General features: G+C 42.7%; 2 protein-coding genes across 4 annotated transcripts in view; one reads left to right on the top strand and one right to left on the bottom strand.

Moving 5' to 3' along the window:
- Window positions 1-5843, top strand: part of phactr4a (phosphatase and actin regulator 4a) — a 59449-nt gene extending 53606 nt beyond the window's left edge. For 2 of the 3 annotated variants that reach the window (XM_079523341.1, XM_079523342.1), the window contains 3 exons: window positions 448-585; window positions 2757-2833; window positions 3558-5842. In XM_079523341.1, the coding sequence (XP_079379467.1) occupies window positions 448-585; window positions 2757-2833; window positions 3558-3573 (231 nt within the window). In that variant the 3' untranslated portion in view covers window positions 3574-5842. Of the gene's footprint in view, window positions 1-447; window positions 586-2756; window positions 2834-3557 lie in introns of all 3 variants that reach the window. The other variant, XM_079523340.1, reaches the window with a different exon arrangement.
- Window positions 5844-14073: 8230 nt separating this feature from the next.
- The window catches only part of LOC306937970 (beta-1,4 N-acetylgalactosaminyltransferase 1-like), a gene marked incomplete at both ends in the record, with an annotated part of 54266 nt that continues 51749 nt past the window's right edge, over window positions 14074-16590 (bottom strand). Inside the window, 2 exons of the mRNA XM_079521993.1 lie at window positions 14074-14079; window positions 14261-15786. Coding sequence (XP_079378119.1) covers window positions 14074-14079; window positions 14261-15786 — 1532 coding nt within the window. The remainder of the gene's footprint in view (window positions 14080-14260; window positions 15787-16590) is intronic.

Here is a 16590-nt window from a genome sequence, read left to right as displayed (position 1 = left end):
GAGATTAATAGTGTGCAGATCTTAAAACTCACAACGAGGGGCGGCATGATGCATTGTGAACTTATGAGTTTGACTTTGGAGATTGAATATATATTCGCTGGTGCGCAACACCTCTGAATGTCAGATAATTGCTCGTTTTGATTGATTCCATTCACTTCCTGGCTTACGGCCCGACAAACTTCCTTATTTTCTCTGAATCTACGCTGCCTCCATGCAGATTGATCATACCGCTGATGTTCTGTCCTAATCTCTGACTTCATCATGCATCTCGGTTAGAATATTAACGCTAAAGAGAGATCAGACTTATGCTGGGGGTGCATGGAAGTTTCACCCGGTTCTCCCGGTTTTGGGGGGAAATGAAAGGCGGGGATTTTCAGAATAAAATGTCCCTCATCTGTTAGTGTTAAAGTTCTAACATTGTGTCCCGTCTATCGTCACCATCATCAGTTGTCTCAAAGGCCGACGGTGGCTGAGCTGCAGGAAAGGAAGATCCTGCGTTTCCATGAGTCCGTAGAGGCCACCCACGCTCACGACTATGACCGGCGAGCCGACAAGCCCTGGACCAAGCTCACACCTGCCGACAAGGTGAGACCACACACCACCATGTCATACACTACACACACACGCAAACACATGTAAGCGTAGTGATTCTCAAACTGTGGGTCTACTACCACTACTACCCTCTACTGCCCATTGGCATCACAAGGGTGGTCCCCAACATGTGTTAACATATATAAATTGTCTATTAAAAAATTAAAATGTCTTTGACATGAAAAGGTTTGAGAAGCACTGCCTTAGCGTGTTGTGCTGTGGTCCACCATGAGAGGATTGAAGGTTTGAGAAGCACTGCCTTAGCGTGTTGTGCTGTGGTCCACCATGCGAGGATTGAAGGTTTGAGAAGCACTGCCTTAGTGTGTTGTGCTGTGGTCCACCATGCGAGGATTGAAGGTTTGAGAAGCACTGCCTTAGCGTGTTGTGCTGTGGTCCACCATGCGAGGATTGAAGGTTTGAGAAGCACTGCCTTAGCGTGTTGTGCTGTGGTCCACCATGCGAGGATTGAAGGTTTGAGAAGCACTGCCTTAGTGTGTTGTGCTGTGGTCCACCATGCGAGGATTGAAGGTTTGAGAAGCACTGCCTTAGTGTGTTGTGCTGTGGTCCACCATGCGAGGATTGAAGGTTTGAGAAGCACTGCCTTAGTGTGTTGTGCTGTGGTCCACCATGCGAGGATTGAAGGTTTGAGAAGCACTGCCTTAGTGTGTTGTGCTGTGGTCCACCATGCGAGGATTGAAGGTTTGAGAAGCACTGCCTTAGTGTGTTGTGCTGTGGTCCACCATGCGAGGATTGAAGAATCCCAGAAATGTCAAATGAAGGCAGCATAATGGCTCTGTTGAGTTCTACACCGGGGTATTACCTGCTCCACTGAAGCCTGTTCGACTGCGATGTTGAAACGAAACAAAAATAGTATTGGTTCGGGTGAAAACCTTGTATGTCCTTTTTTGTATGTCCTTGTATGTCCAAATTAACAATTTGAAAATAGCCGAACTACAAGCTCACAACGCGTTGCGATTCGACACGTTGTGAGCTTGTAGATGCCACATGGCATCAACGCATGGTGCTGTGTGCCGGCACACACACTCTGTCTTTCTTTTATCTGTTGTATTGTGTTTTTGTATGGACATAGTGTTGGGTGCTGGCACATATGCACACATGGCATCAACGCATGGTGTTGTGTGCTGGCACACTACACTATGTCTTTCGTTTTATCATTCATTTCTTAAGAGCCTGCCCAGGGACTACAGATGAAATTTAGCTTTGGCTAACTCTGGCCCATTTACATTGATGTGAAAACTGACATGTTGATTAATGAGCTTTGTCCCTGTCAAATAAATAAATAAAATAAATAGATTGGCTTACTTTTGTGTGACACTCTTGGATGATAAAGTGGGGCAATCATTTACAAAAAATACAATTTAAATGTTAAAATAATTGATTTATTTTTATTGATAAGAGGTTTTGTCAAGAAATAACTGCTTCTGTGAGAGCTCTTATGTCTACATGTTTGTTTAGAGATAATGGGTACGGTCGCAAGTCGTGGCTGAAACCTCACAAACCATTTATTTTCAGGAGAAGGAAAGTGTCACAAATTTCACACGAATCACACATCGAAGGGCCTCTGGAAACATGTCCCATGGACGTTGTTGTGTCCTTTGTAGCCTTAATGTCTTACTGTACCACGTGCTGTTTACATTTCTGACTAATAAAGTCTTCAAGAATCTAAATATTCATTTGTCACTTTCCCCATGTACTTAGTACTTACATACATAAGAATGTGAAATACTGTTTCCCCTCAGTCACTTGTGGTGCAACATAAAATATCAAACCCATCTTTCTTTTTTTTTGTATGTTGGCAAATTAAAATTGTATAATTTAAAGAAAGCTGATTAATGTTTTTGTTTGTTTGTTTGTTTATATAATAAAAGATAATGGAAGCACTTTGTTTACTAGTCCCACAGTGAGGGAAATAATATTGGAATCGAGATGCATCGGTAATCGATTTATATTCTAATCGTAGCCCTGGAGATTTCCACCCCTAATACTGTATAGAATCACATCAGTTGCCATTATGAATTCATAATTACTGAACATTGAGTTTATTTGTTGGTTACTTGATCAACTCACTCTGAATCCAGTCATACCAATGAAACAAGCCAACGTTTTGTTTTCCTAACATTTTCTTCATTAATGTCCTCTCTCAGGCTGCCATCCGCAAGGAGCTGAATGAGTTCAAGAGTTCCGAGATGGAAGTTCACGAGGAGAGCAGGATCTACACCAGGTCAGTGTCAAGTGGCTCTTTTACACCTAACCAAGTGAACTGTGTTGTGTTCATGTATTTCATAGCCTAGAGAATCGTTCAAAAGCATCAAATGTAGCAGATCTGCAAGCTCGAAACGTGGTGTGAAGCTACACGTCTTGAGCTTGTAGATCTGCTACTTTAGCTTTTTTTATTTAATTTAATTTTTATTTGTTTTAATCCTTACAAGTAACAGAACAAACAGAAACAGGGAAAAACTCTAAAAAAATGTGTTGTACCCTGCCTATTAGTGAAGTTAGCCCCCCATAAGATAATACATGAATAGAATTGGTGTCATTCTTTAGTGCTGGATTTGTACTACATTGTGTAAAATGTTAAATTTGTGCTGGTATCATTTTATGAGCTTTGCTCAGCCTTGCACCTCCTGGTGGTGGGGTGGAGAATGACGTCATGACCTCATTAAATACCTCCTTTTAAATGTAAATAAATATTTAAAAAACAAAACAAAAAGCACAATTAAGGGGGTGCAAGGCTCAGCAAAGCTCATAAACATAACTTAAAATATATCAAAAATGGTACCAGCACAAATGATACAATTTACAGCACAATGAATCCAGCACTACAAAACATCACCAATGTTTTTTTCATGTGGGGTGCTAACTTCACTGAGGCACGCAAAGCCTGTCTGCCCAGGCCTGACTCCTAAACAACTTTTCACCTTTTTGTTTTGTCCATGGTCCTCCAGATTTCACAGACCGTAGCCATGTGGACACAGAACTCACAGCACTTAAACACTGGAGGGCGACGGTTAATGACGAAACGGGGTGCAGAGGAGGGAATATCTCTTCAATATGACGGAGAAAGAGAAAGAACCAGGGGACTGACTGGACTGGCTGGAGATTTCAGTCCCACTACTGCATCATGGCCTGCAGCCTGTCTGACTCTAGCGGGGGGCGAAAAATAACTACTGCTGAAAACACTGAATGTGGAACCACTGCAACGGACCCAACATGTCGGCTACAACCACCACTGTTGATTCTAGTAAAATAAATAAAAGAGAAAAACCCTCCGGGCTTGCTGTACTGTACTATAAGGAGTTCCAGACTGTTAGGCCAAAACGTTGGGAGGGTTTTTTCTGTTGGTTGTAAACACTGTATTTTTGGACCTTGGCCATACTGGAGGGGGGTGTCCTGTCCTGTCCTGTGCCAACACACTGTGAGTTGGGAGGCATCGATTCCACGACCGCGTTCCTCTGGAAATGTCCCGTTTCGACGCGAGAGAACGGAATGTACATGACACCGGGGCGATGATAAACGTGATGGAGGTCGACAGATCAAACGCCGTCCTCCTCCGTTTATGTTTCTTTTCTCATGTCTTCCGCAGAGGACAACAAAAACAAGGTTCAGACGAGGGCTTTCCCTGCCTTTCTTTTTCTTGATTTTTTTTCTTTCTTTTAACAGGATATACCATATATAAATATATTTTTGTACACTCGAGAATCGGAACATGCACAAGAAATTGGTTGAGGTGATTCTTCAGTTTAGCATCGGTGGTACTTAGACCACATTAAGCCTTTAGAAAGCTTTCAGAAATGGCGAGAGAGAGAATAAAATAAATTGCCGATCTACAAGCTCACAACGTTTGTCGTTCCACGGAGTGTATAGGGCTTGCGTGGTTAATATTGGACACAACTTCTCTGAAATGAGACCATATTACTGTTATTTCACATTGGTACTCCGTATTTCACACTGTTCATGGGCGATTATAAATATCAGTACCGCATCTAAACATGTGTCAGTGTGGGGCGATCACTGGTGCCGGCCTTAATTCTGATGAGAGAAAATATTTTGATATAACAAAATGTGAAATGGTTTGTAACGCGACATTTTACAGTTGCTGGGATATTTCCATGTTAAAACAAAAATGTTCTTCGTTAAAAGAAAAGTTATGAATGACATTCTGAATCATCGCAATGGAGTTTGTTCAGCTCTCATGTCTCTCCAGCTCTATAGTAAACAGAACACCCATGTTCAGGTCGGTCACCACTTTTATCCAATTGGGATAAAATTGGTGAAAATGTGTCTGGTCCATGTTTTTGTTCATCACTTCCCATTTCACTTGTTTGTGTGCTCTCCCTTGATTCGATGAAATTGGTATGCTGACGTGAACGTGGTATTTTCTTTTTTTATTAAAGAGCTGGAGAGACGGGGAGATCCTGTTACGGCACAACGACAATTATTATTAGCAGACTATAGAGCTGTTTAACACTTATTTTGACAGAATATCACTCGCAGCACCTTTTAATTAAAAGTTGTAACCTGTTCTGGATCAAGTGTTCAGCTCTGTGCACAGAACCAACAACAGAGTGTCGATTTGCACCCCGCCACCCCCTTTTGCGTGCATTTTTACTGTGTATTGTCATTATTTAAATGATTTTTCTTGCAGCACATTTTGGTTCATTAATCTGTATCGAAGCACCTTACTTAACTTACTTTTAAGTGGGAGTACAGAAACGTTTAGAATTTCCACAGCTTTGAAATTAATTTAATAAACAAAGTCTACGATTATTTTGTCATTAAAATATTGCGGCAGGAAAAATTATGTTTTTATTTTTCATAATTGTAAGGTACTTTGTAAATGCGAGCCACCCTGCTGGCTGCCACTGTATAGATGAATCAACTTTATATTGTACATCCTCTAACACTGACAAAAAATGTTTTAATTGTAATTTAAGTATTTCACCGTGGTATTTTCTAGTTTTACCAATGTTACACGAAAATAGCTGCAGAAAAGAAATTACTTCACTTTGAAGATGTATAGATGTTTTTTTTTTCTTTTTTTTTCTTTTTTAATATAATACAAAAGATCTTTAAGGCTGACCCACTGTACAAATGAGCTGTTCACTTTTCAAATTAAACGATTCAAATTAAATCTAACTTTTTTGATTTTCATGGGAATGTTTTAGTTATTTAAAAAAAACAATCAACTACTCTGTTTTGTACAAAATGTCATTAATTTAATTTATTTCTGATTCAGTTCAGTCATTAAAGCTGTAATCTGTTAACTTTTTAACTGAATGAAACTTTTAGCTTTAGCTCAAACTTTTCTCAAATCAAGGACCGCCATATTAAATTAATATGCATTTGACGGCCCCCATCAGAAAATATTTTGTGCCAGGCAGTGGCACCACCATAGCCTACAAGATTTGTGTTGATAAAATGTTTCAGAGCATACTAGCTGGTAACCTGACTCCGCCAGACTGGGGGGCCAGCACCAAAAATTTGAGAGGGACCTGTGATGTCATGACATACTTTTAATTTGTGTTTTTAAGTGGTGCAAACCACTTCCTTAAGTGACTATGTGTGTGGGTAGCTGGCTGGCTGGGTATGTCTGAGCACGAAAACAGCATGGTTGTTTTCACCACCTGTGCGCAACCTAACAAACACACAAACGCACATTAACTGTATATATGGTGATTTCAGGTGTGCCAGTACAGTACAGTACAGTGTACTGTACTGGCACAGATAATTACTTTATTGACCTGACGAAGATCTATCAAGAACCCACTAAAGGACCCCTGGGGGTCCCTGAACCTCACTTTCAGATGAGGCATCATTGTTCTCCCTGCTGTCTTTACATTGGTCTCTGTTCAGGTCTTCAGTGTTTGGCCTTTTAAAACGCCCAGAAGGGGGCAGTGCTTCTTCTGAAATTAGATTGAGTCATGATGCTGCCATCAGCTAACCAGGCTAGCCATCAGCACCCAAACACTTAAATCCAATTAACTGCTTTCAAGCCAACAATACACATTATTTAATGTATTGTTCTCTTCTTTTTTTTGAGAGAGAGATGAGAAATGTGCTTTGTCCTAAATGTGCTTTGTCTACCTCCTGCTCTACCTCCTGAGGCTGTGGCTCAGGAGGTAGAGCAGGTCGTCCAATGATCCATGGGTCGGCGGTTCGAATCCCGGCTCCTCCTGTCTACATGTCGAAGTGTCCTTGGGCAAGACACTGAACCCTGCATTGCCTCCAATGAGTCGGTCGGTGTGAGCTTGCCACCATTGGTGTGTGAATGTGGGAAGTGAGGACGCTGGCGTTGACTGTTCGCCGCTTCACCTCCCAATGTATGAATGAATGAACCATTGTAAAAGCGCTTTGAGTAGGCACGTAGTGCATAGAAAAGCGCTATGAAAATGCAATTCATTATTATTATTAAATCTAATTAACCGCTTCCAAGCCAACAATACAAAGAATAGAATTTCCCTTTTTTTCTTAGAAAGAGAGAGAGATGAGAGAAATACTGAGGCTTTGTTATTTTCTTGTGAAATATAATCCGTTGCAGATTCATTTGATATGAAGTAAGCTCCACCAATGGCCTCTGTTCCGTCTCCTTTATGTAGCCAGTCACAGTGAACTGCTGATTAAAAATGTATAGATATAACTACAACACCCCCTTTCAATTAGATGAAACCAATTAGCCATGGTACATTGACTAACGCTAGTGCAGATGTCTAGTCTTTTACACAGCAACATCCTCGATGTTCATTTAACCCCGAGAGCATACAAATGAAACCAAATGGACCTGCAAGGTTTAAACAATTCAAATTAAACCGCACGGGTCCATTTGGTACATTTGTAGATCTCTGGCTTAATACAACATGGATAAATGAACACTTGGGATTTTAGCGTGCATGTTTTTAGAATTCAGAATAAGTTCGGCGAGCGTTCTGATATTTGTGAATTCTATTTTATGCTCATGGATTTGGAACATTGGATCTTTACCCACATATACTTATAGTTATATACTGTTAATGTATAAACGTGTGTTGCATTATCCAGCAATATATGATCAAAATATTATTTACCAAAAAAGTAATTTACATTGAAGGTCATCATGCACCATACTGTATACCTTTGCATGTGGTTGGTACCAGTTGCTACAGTACCTTTACTTTTGCACAGTGATGGAAAGTAACAAAATAATTTACATAATCATCTCCTAGTAATGAATCAAACATCCTAGGATACCCTGGGACTAGTGATGTGAGATTAATCGGCAAACACATCGGTATCGGCCAATTCTAGTTGTTTTTAGATTAATCGGCATCGGTTCGATTAATCAATCAGACCGATTGATTAATCGGTCTGTCTTTACAGATAAACAAGCCCAAAGTAACAGCTTGAACAGATCTACAAGCTCACAATATTAAATGTAAAGGTATTAAAGTTAAATCTGACTTGCCTAAGCCTGCAGTGCAGACTATTTCAGAATGGACAAAATTATTATACATTTTTATAGAATGAGATCATATCGACATCGGTAATATCGGTTATCGGCCATAACAGCAATTCATTATATCGGATATCGATATCGCTATCGGCCACAATGTCTCATCAGCACATCCCTACCTGGGACACATTTATCACTGATGTTCCTGAGATCATTGGCGGGTCTTTCAACATAATTCCTCTTCCCTCAGGTTGTCTCGTGAGACAAACTGTTGCCTCCCACATTTTCCAAATGCTTCCGCCATAGTCTGGAGCAGCAGAAATAATTCCAGGTGGAAGCTGCACGTGGGTGAAATCAGGCGCCACCGGCTTCTGACATATGTATATAGCCTACATAGTAGGGGCGAGGCTTCCCTCACTTTGGGCCAGATTCACAAAGGAAATGTATGACTAGGTGTAAATGAAGTGCGTAAATGAGTGTGTATATTCCTATCTCACGTGTCATTCACAAAAGGTGGTGTAATGGCTTAATTTAAGTGCGTATCGCGGGTGTAGCTCATTTCGCGTCTTTCCCAAGCGTTTCGCCTGGTATAATAGAACATCCACGCCCATTTCACACCATATAAGGCAACAGGAAATATCTCACCTCCGGTGAAAAACAACATATAACAGCCTGAAAAATGCACAGATCTCCAAGCTTACAATGGTGAAGGCGGTGCTCCACGATGCACCGCACCGCAATAAATTGCAAATCAGTTTATTTTGACAGGCGATTCTCCCACAATGTCAACTGACTGAACGTTATAAAGTATAGGCTACTCTCACTAATCTCACTAATGCAACTCTAGTTAATTTATTTATTTAAGTTCAACCTCATGGCAATACTTATATTATAAAAGCACTTTCTATTGAACAATTGGCTCACTCACCTTTGCAGAGGTAAAAAAAAAAGATATCTGATATTTTTTTTTATCAGAGCTGCCCATTGATTAATGAGGGGAAGACTGTCTTTTGATTTGTCTGAATGCCTGGGGAATGGATTTGTTCTGAATCTGCACACGTAGCTAATTCAATTTTCAACCATACGGCGCGTAGCCTATATATATCCTTCATCGTCAGATACAGTAGTTGGCTAGATAGTATGAATGGTTCATTTGATGATGTCGTCAATTATATTAAAATGATTCGTGGGACATTTGGAGTTGCCACTTGGCATGATGGAAGTTCGGTGCTGAGGCATGTCGTTCATGATGAGATCAATATAGTAGCCTACAGTAGCCTATTATAATTAATACCACGAAAAAATGTGGCACATCATTCTGTGCCCAGCGAGGCAGTCGGTGTTTTATCATTTAAGGCATGATTTGGAGAGCGCTGGAGAGCTAGCTGGATTAGAACTTTGACTGGCCCACTTGCAAACACGCCGATGCCATTAATTTGGACTTCTATTTGTTATACTTTATAATTAGCCCTAGTGACTTTCAGTCTGTTTCTGTCAGACCGTCATGTGAACAATAGAATATGCATAGGCCTACAAGCGCAAGCTGGCTATATTTTTTATGTGTTGACCAATGTTGGGCACATAGTCTTGTATATTTTGTTTGAATATTCTATTCTATTCTATTCTATTCTATTCTATATATACTATGATTCAGCATGAAGACTAAAGCATTGTAAATACATATACGCAAGCGTGGATCCCTGTAGGTCAGGGTCGGACTTGACTTGAGAATGGACGTAGTTTACGGCCAAAGTCACGGCCAATTTCAAATGATGAATTCCACGCGTATAACGTATAGGGATGGTCGTAAATGTCCGTAGACTCAAAATATGAGCTTCTTGAATCTGGTCCTTTGAAGGAAGCCACAGGTGTCTTTCTGACCGAAATATCAGTCTGGTAACAGCCTTTCTGACAGAAATACCATCTGATTAATGCATTTCTGATAGAAATACAGTGATATATTTCTTTCTGACAGAAATAGCATTCTGGTAACTGCATTCTGACAGAATTACCAGTCTGGTAACTGCCTTTCTGACAGAAAGGCATCATCTGATTAATGCATTTCTGATACAGTGTGATGAATAGCGATGTATGTCGGACATTACTACCTAACCCTATACCCTAACCTAAACCACGGGTGAGTCTTAACCTGCCACATCGGACTCGATGTTGTTTGCGGTTGGCACAAAAATAGTGGTGCAGGATTCAAACCCTATCTGACTAATGAGCCATATGCTACGAGCTGGCTGCCAGAATGGGCTTTCACTGGGCTGTGGTAGACTATGACAACGCCCAACTCATGTATAGAATGCGCTTACTGGGTGGGACTTTTCTTTCTTTTTACCTCCCATTATTTTCCCTTCCCTCTTTTTCCCATATTTATGGCAGAAGCCGTTGGCGATGTGACTCTTATAGCCCATACAGGTCAATCTACCCAGCAGCACTATGAAGTCATTGAAATCAGTCCCACCTTTAGCTGTGGCTGCAGCATTAAAACGATGAACACATTAACACACTAATGAAATGGACCATTGATTCCGCATAATGAGTAAGAGTAATGCAGGTACTGTATACTTAGATGTCAGTACTTTTTTACAGGAGTACTTTTACTGAAGTGTAGTTTTGAATACATTTAAAATACTTATTCCGCCACAACTCGTTCAGAATGGCTACACGGAACAGATATCAGACATATTGACAGAACGGGTCGTTTAATCCTGCAGAGACTGAGAAGTAATCAGAGTAATCAGAGTGAGTCTCTGTGCTGAACCTACAGGGAACATGGTGCAGCCTGCGGATCCATAACGTCTCATTTTTGAGTGGTGTAAACCACTCCTACAACTGGCTTTTGTGTGCATAAAAAAATGACCATGGTTGCTATGTTCAAAATAATTTCTGACGTAATTAAATCACACCCGGGTGAACTGGATGACCGTAGCAACCGTGGTCATTTTCTCTGCACAAAAAAAGCCAGTTGTGAAATCACATCCGGGTGTGATTTCATTACGTCAGATCAGAGCTGATCAGGCTATATAATACCTTATTACGTCAGACCACAGCTGATCATGCTATATAAAACCTTACACCACTCAGTTCACACGGGTGTGATTTTTGATTAATGAATTCTCACTGGTGGATAAATATTCTGGACGGACCGAATGCAGATAGACATTTACTTTCTTAAAGCCTTTATCGTTGCTGTCGTTGCTGAAACCTCTTATCTCCATATTATACCTTTTGTGTTTTTTCGTAAATCAAAACCCTACTTGATCATTGCGACTGTAGTTGCGACAGTAGGTGGCATTTACTATGAAAACTTGCATTTCCGTGTGTCACGTGACGTCACACCTCCATATATTGTCACGCCTCGTGACATCACGCCTCCATATATGGTCACGCCTTATGACATCACACCTCCCTCTCCATATATGGAGCTGACCTGTTCTGACATTCCATATGTTGATCCTCCCCACCCGTCCTTCCTCTTCGATCTCTCCCTTTTGACTGATACCTGTCCATTCAACCTCTAAACGGGCCCGCCCCAAAGTTATTAGCCCGGCAGCCGGCGAAAACTAGAGTTCTCAACAGGCCCGGCCCTACCTGGGCCCTCATCAAACCCTGTACACTCAAGACACTGCCCCCGCTGCCAACCTTAGATCTCCATATATGGATCTGGCCTCTTCTGACATTCCATAATGTTGATCTGACCTAATCAAACCCGGTACACTCAAGACACGCTCCATATATGGCCAGTACAGAATTGAGAATTCATTCCATGTTGATCTGACCCCCCATGCCAAAGTGCCAGCGCTCGCCCAGCAGATTAGACACTAATGGATAGGAACTCTAGAGAGCAGAGACCATAGTAAAAACATGATGTACTGAAATGCCTTTAATATGTGTGTTGAATATTCATGGCCTCAATGGAGAAATGAAAAAGTTAATTGAAGTAATTCCTCATTTGCAGTACCTCCTCGTTTCATTCATTCCAGTGTGGAATGTGTGGGCTGTACTCGAGGGCATTTTGAGTATCTGTACTTCACTTGAGTATACGTGTAATTCTGGATACTTAATACAAATATTGAAAATCTGCAGTCAATCAAAGCATTCTAGGTATATATATATGTATGCAGATGATACGTGTGCACCAACGCTTGATGTGGCTGTAGCAAATTTGTCGTCCGATTTCACCTCCCTACAGCAAGAATCGAAAAGGTGCGAATTGTTGTTAAACGAAACAACAAAACCAATTAAGGTAATGTTGTTTACTCCACGTGTTATTCGAGCTCCTGGCAATAGCACCACTCTGGATGGAACTCCCATTGAGTGGGTGGAGCGTTACAAATACCTTGGTTTCTGGTTGGAATAAACACCTACATTTTGAATGCCATTTATAGGTTTTCCTGTTCTTCTACCTTAGCCAAACTTGACCCCCTGTACCATGCCGCACTGAGATTCATAACAAACTCACCTTTCAGAACTCATCACTCAATGTACAGTACACTGCATGCTGCAGTGGTCCTCCTCATTGACATCTTGCAGGCTGCATCATTGATACATTTTCGAGTGGTGCAGCCACTCCATTGCCCAGCATTGTGTGTCACTGGCTGACCGGGTCCGTCCGAGCCTAAAACACACACACACACACACACACACACACACACACACACACACACACACACACACACACACACTAAAAGTACAGTACAAGTACAGTACAGCACCACTCAGGTACAAGTACAGTACAGCACCACTCAGTTCAGACGGGTCTGATTTTATTTACAAAGCAATTCTCTGTAATCTCCCTTCCTACATTTCATCCTAATTCAATTTGGTCAAAAACGGTCTAAACCTCAGATTAAAGGTGTGTAGTACCCTCATTTTCAACTGAGGGGGGAACTGAGTGGGGTAAAATATGTATTGCTTTCTTTCCCTGGTCGTGGAACGACCTGCAGACTAGACAAAAATTAGCCTTGAAAGTTCCCTTGAGGCGTTTCAAAAGGATCCCCTCTTATACGTACACATGTTCGGACAGGTAGGCCTACTAGCTTATAGGTTAGGCTCATATATTTATTCACTGTACATTCCTAAAATAATGTAGCACTTTGTAGCACTTATTTTATTTTCAGGTATTCTGGAGGATACACATGGATGTATTACTTCCCACTCATCTCAATGTGTTTTTACTGGTTTAAATAAATAAATAAATAAATAAATAAATAAATAAATAAATAAATAAATAAATAAATAAATAAATAAATAAATAAATAAATAAATAATCCTTTTAAATGCACTCCATTTCTAGGAAGGAAATAATAATAAATATAGCTGCAAGCAGCGATACGGACGGGGTCAAGCCACTCTAGTGGAGTGTTTATGTCTGACGGGAGGGGGGGTCAGACATAAACACAAAGACACATGTTGGAAGCGGTTAGCAATGTCATTGCATAGGCCTAAGCAGTAAACATAACATATTAATCCCTTTTAAATCAACATTAGAAATGCCCTCTCTGGAGCGTGGGTTGTTTAATTTGTAAACAGCACATCAATTAAAAGGGTACATAAGGGAAAAAGGCTGGTTGTAGGTAGTTCCTGCACTTGAATCTGTTCTTGAAGTAGAACAGTTCGTCATGGGCTTTGTCTTCAGACACAACGTAGCGGAACTTCTCATAAGCCTTGTCATCGGGTGTCATTTTGGTCCAGGGAAGTCGGATCTTCGACGCGTGCCCCACGACGACGTCATCGCAGGAGCCGACGTGGAGGGAGCCCAGCCCGTCGACAAAGAACGCCAGATGCCCTCTCCGCGCCAGGCGGGGGTCAAACCCCACCTCCCGCACCTTGTCCGTCCTCGCCATGAAGAAGTTGACGACTCTGGTTTAAATAAATAAATAAATAAATAAATAAATAAATAAATAAATAAATAAATAAATAAATAAATAATCCTTTTAAATGCACTCCATTTCTAGGAAGGAAATAATAATAAATATAGCTGCAAGCAGCGATACGGACGGGGTCAAGCCACTCTAGTGGAGTGTTTATGTCTGACGGGAGGGGGGGTCAGACATAAACACAAAGACACATGTTGGAAGCGGTTAGCAATGTCATTGCATAGGCCTAAGCAGTAAACATAACATATTAATCCCTTTTAAATCAACATTAGAAATGCCCTCTCTGGAGCGTGGGTTGTTTAATTTGTAAACAGCACATCAATTAAAAGGGTACATAAGGGAAAAAGGCTGGTTGTAGGTAGTTCCTGCACTTGAATCTGTTCTTGAAGTAGAACAGTTCGTCATGGGCTTTGTCTTCAGACACAACGTAGCGGAACTTCTCATAAGCCTTGTCATCGGGTGTCATTTTGGTCCAGGGAAGTCGGATCTTCGACGCGTGCCCCACGACGACGTCATCGCAGGAGCCGACGTGGAGGGAGCCCAGCCCGTCGACAAAGAACGCCAGATGCCCTCTCCGCGCCAGGCGGGGGTCAAACCCCACCTCCCGCACCTTGTCCGTCCTCGCCATGAAGAAGTTGACGACTCCGTCGGCCACCACGCAGTTGGGGAAGCCGTCGGCGGCGTGATGGTAGCCTTTCCCGATGCGTAGACAGTCGCCTTCCTCTCCGCCCTCGTCCACCGAGATGGTGTGACGATACGTGGCCGCGAAACCCGACACCTCTCTGACCGCGCCGCCCACCACGTCCAGGGTGGTGTTCTCCAGGATGTCCACCATCTTCTCCAGCTTGGTGCTCGCAGTGAAGAGGAAGTCGTCGTCCACCCAGAGCACGTACTTGGTGCTCACCTGCGACACGGCCAGGTTCCTCCCGGCGAACCAGCCCTTTCCAAACGGCATGGTGTAATGCTCGATGTGAGGCCCGGCGATGGGTTGGGGGTGCTCGTTGTCGTCAGCCACCACTATGGTGACGGTGGGGTAATACGCCCGTATGCTGTCGATGAGATCCCGCAGTTTGTCGTAGCGCAGGAAGGTTTTGGTGGCGATGGTGACGAGGGCGCTGATGTCGTACTCTCCACTGCTGGCTCCGGAGTTGTAAAGCTTTGGGCGCAAGCCGTGTCTGACTTTAATGGTGAAGACGGACCGGTGTCCGTCGGTCTCAAATATAACCGTGTCGGCGGTCCTGGGGTGATACTGGGTGTTGGTGTAGGTGACAAGCTGCAGTTGCCTGTTCAGACCAGAGAGAATGGGACTAGATATCTCCATAGCCTTCTCTCCTGCCCCCGTGACAGTGACTCCATCCACCATGGCAGCCATGTCAAATACGCCCAGCGCTGCCGTCAGTTTAACCGCGTGTCTCGATCCTGGGTTCTCTTTAAGACCCAAACCCGGCACAATGATCGTTCTTAGGGGGCGCACCTCGACCCCCTGGGTGGGGTACTGAAGAGGACTGTTGGCCTCGGCGACAACAAGCAAGTCTGCTGAAGTGTAGGTTCTCCTTTTGAAATCCTCATACTCTTGCAATCGGCGACTTTTCACCTCCTCTGGGTCTTTGTGATTGCCTAAATAGGCACGCTGTAGGTTGTAGGCCAATACGGACGGAAAGAGTAGGTGGGAGAATGGTAGACTGGTCCCCTCGTCTGCAAGACACTTGCACGTATCCTGTGACAATTGACCTGCCACCTTGTCCTTTATGTGATAGGACTCCTTGTAGGTCTTCTCCAGAAGCATCTTCTCCAGAAGCGTCTTCTGAAGCGTCTCCGTGGCGGCCCTCTGTCTTATCCAGATGTCCACTGTGGACTGGCCTGCGGGGACCCACCAGTGTAAGAGGATAAACAGCAACACTCCGCCGACCACACCGAATCCAAGTGCCCTCTTTAATGTTCCACGCAATCGCATGTTTGAACAACAGGTCACAATAGGCACTTACTTCTTACTTAGATTGACAATGCATGACTGTAGTCACTTTATGGAGGGGGAGTTGCATGTCCTCAGCTTAAATAACGTATTTCTCTATATGAATATGAAATATCGATGACATTATTTTCATCTCCAAATTTGGGCAAGTTTTAAATCCTGATCTGAGCCACATTGGCCATCCATCTAATCTAATATTATTATAATAATAAGTAATCCGTGTATAAACTGATCTACCGCTGTGATTGGAGAAAAATCGCCATGTATGGCGCCGAAATTTGAGGACGGAAAAATTACCATGTACTGTATGGCATCGAAGGTGCCATGAGAAGAGCGGTAGAGGACAGAGCCCGGACCCTCCTTCACCTGGGTGGAATATTCACAATATACTCAACCAAATTAGCCGCATTCAGCAAAGGAAAGAAAACAATTAAGAGTCATATCCCCAAACTGGTATGCACTAGTAAAAATTAAAGTTAAGTGTAACCTTTATCCGTCGACCACGCAATCGCCCACATTCCCGGGAGCGGGGGGCACTCCAGAAGGAGGTCAGACCACCACCGATTGGCTCGGCGCTCCCCGCCACCAATGAGCCATTGTTCCAGGCATGCTCACCGCTCACTCCAGAGGCAGCTTCAAGCCCGCGGAATAAGTTTCCCCCACTCCACTAACAAAGCCGGGTTATTCCAGCT

This window comes from Electrona antarctica, assembly GCF_951216825.1.
Source record: "Electrona antarctica genome assembly, chromosome: 15".
In the NCBI taxonomy this organism is placed as follows: domain Eukaryota; kingdom Metazoa; phylum Chordata; class Actinopteri; order Myctophiformes; family Myctophidae; genus Electrona; species Electrona antarctica.
The sequence above is the reverse complement of the archived record's forward strand: the minus strand, read 5'-3'. Positions and strand labels throughout refer to the sequence as shown.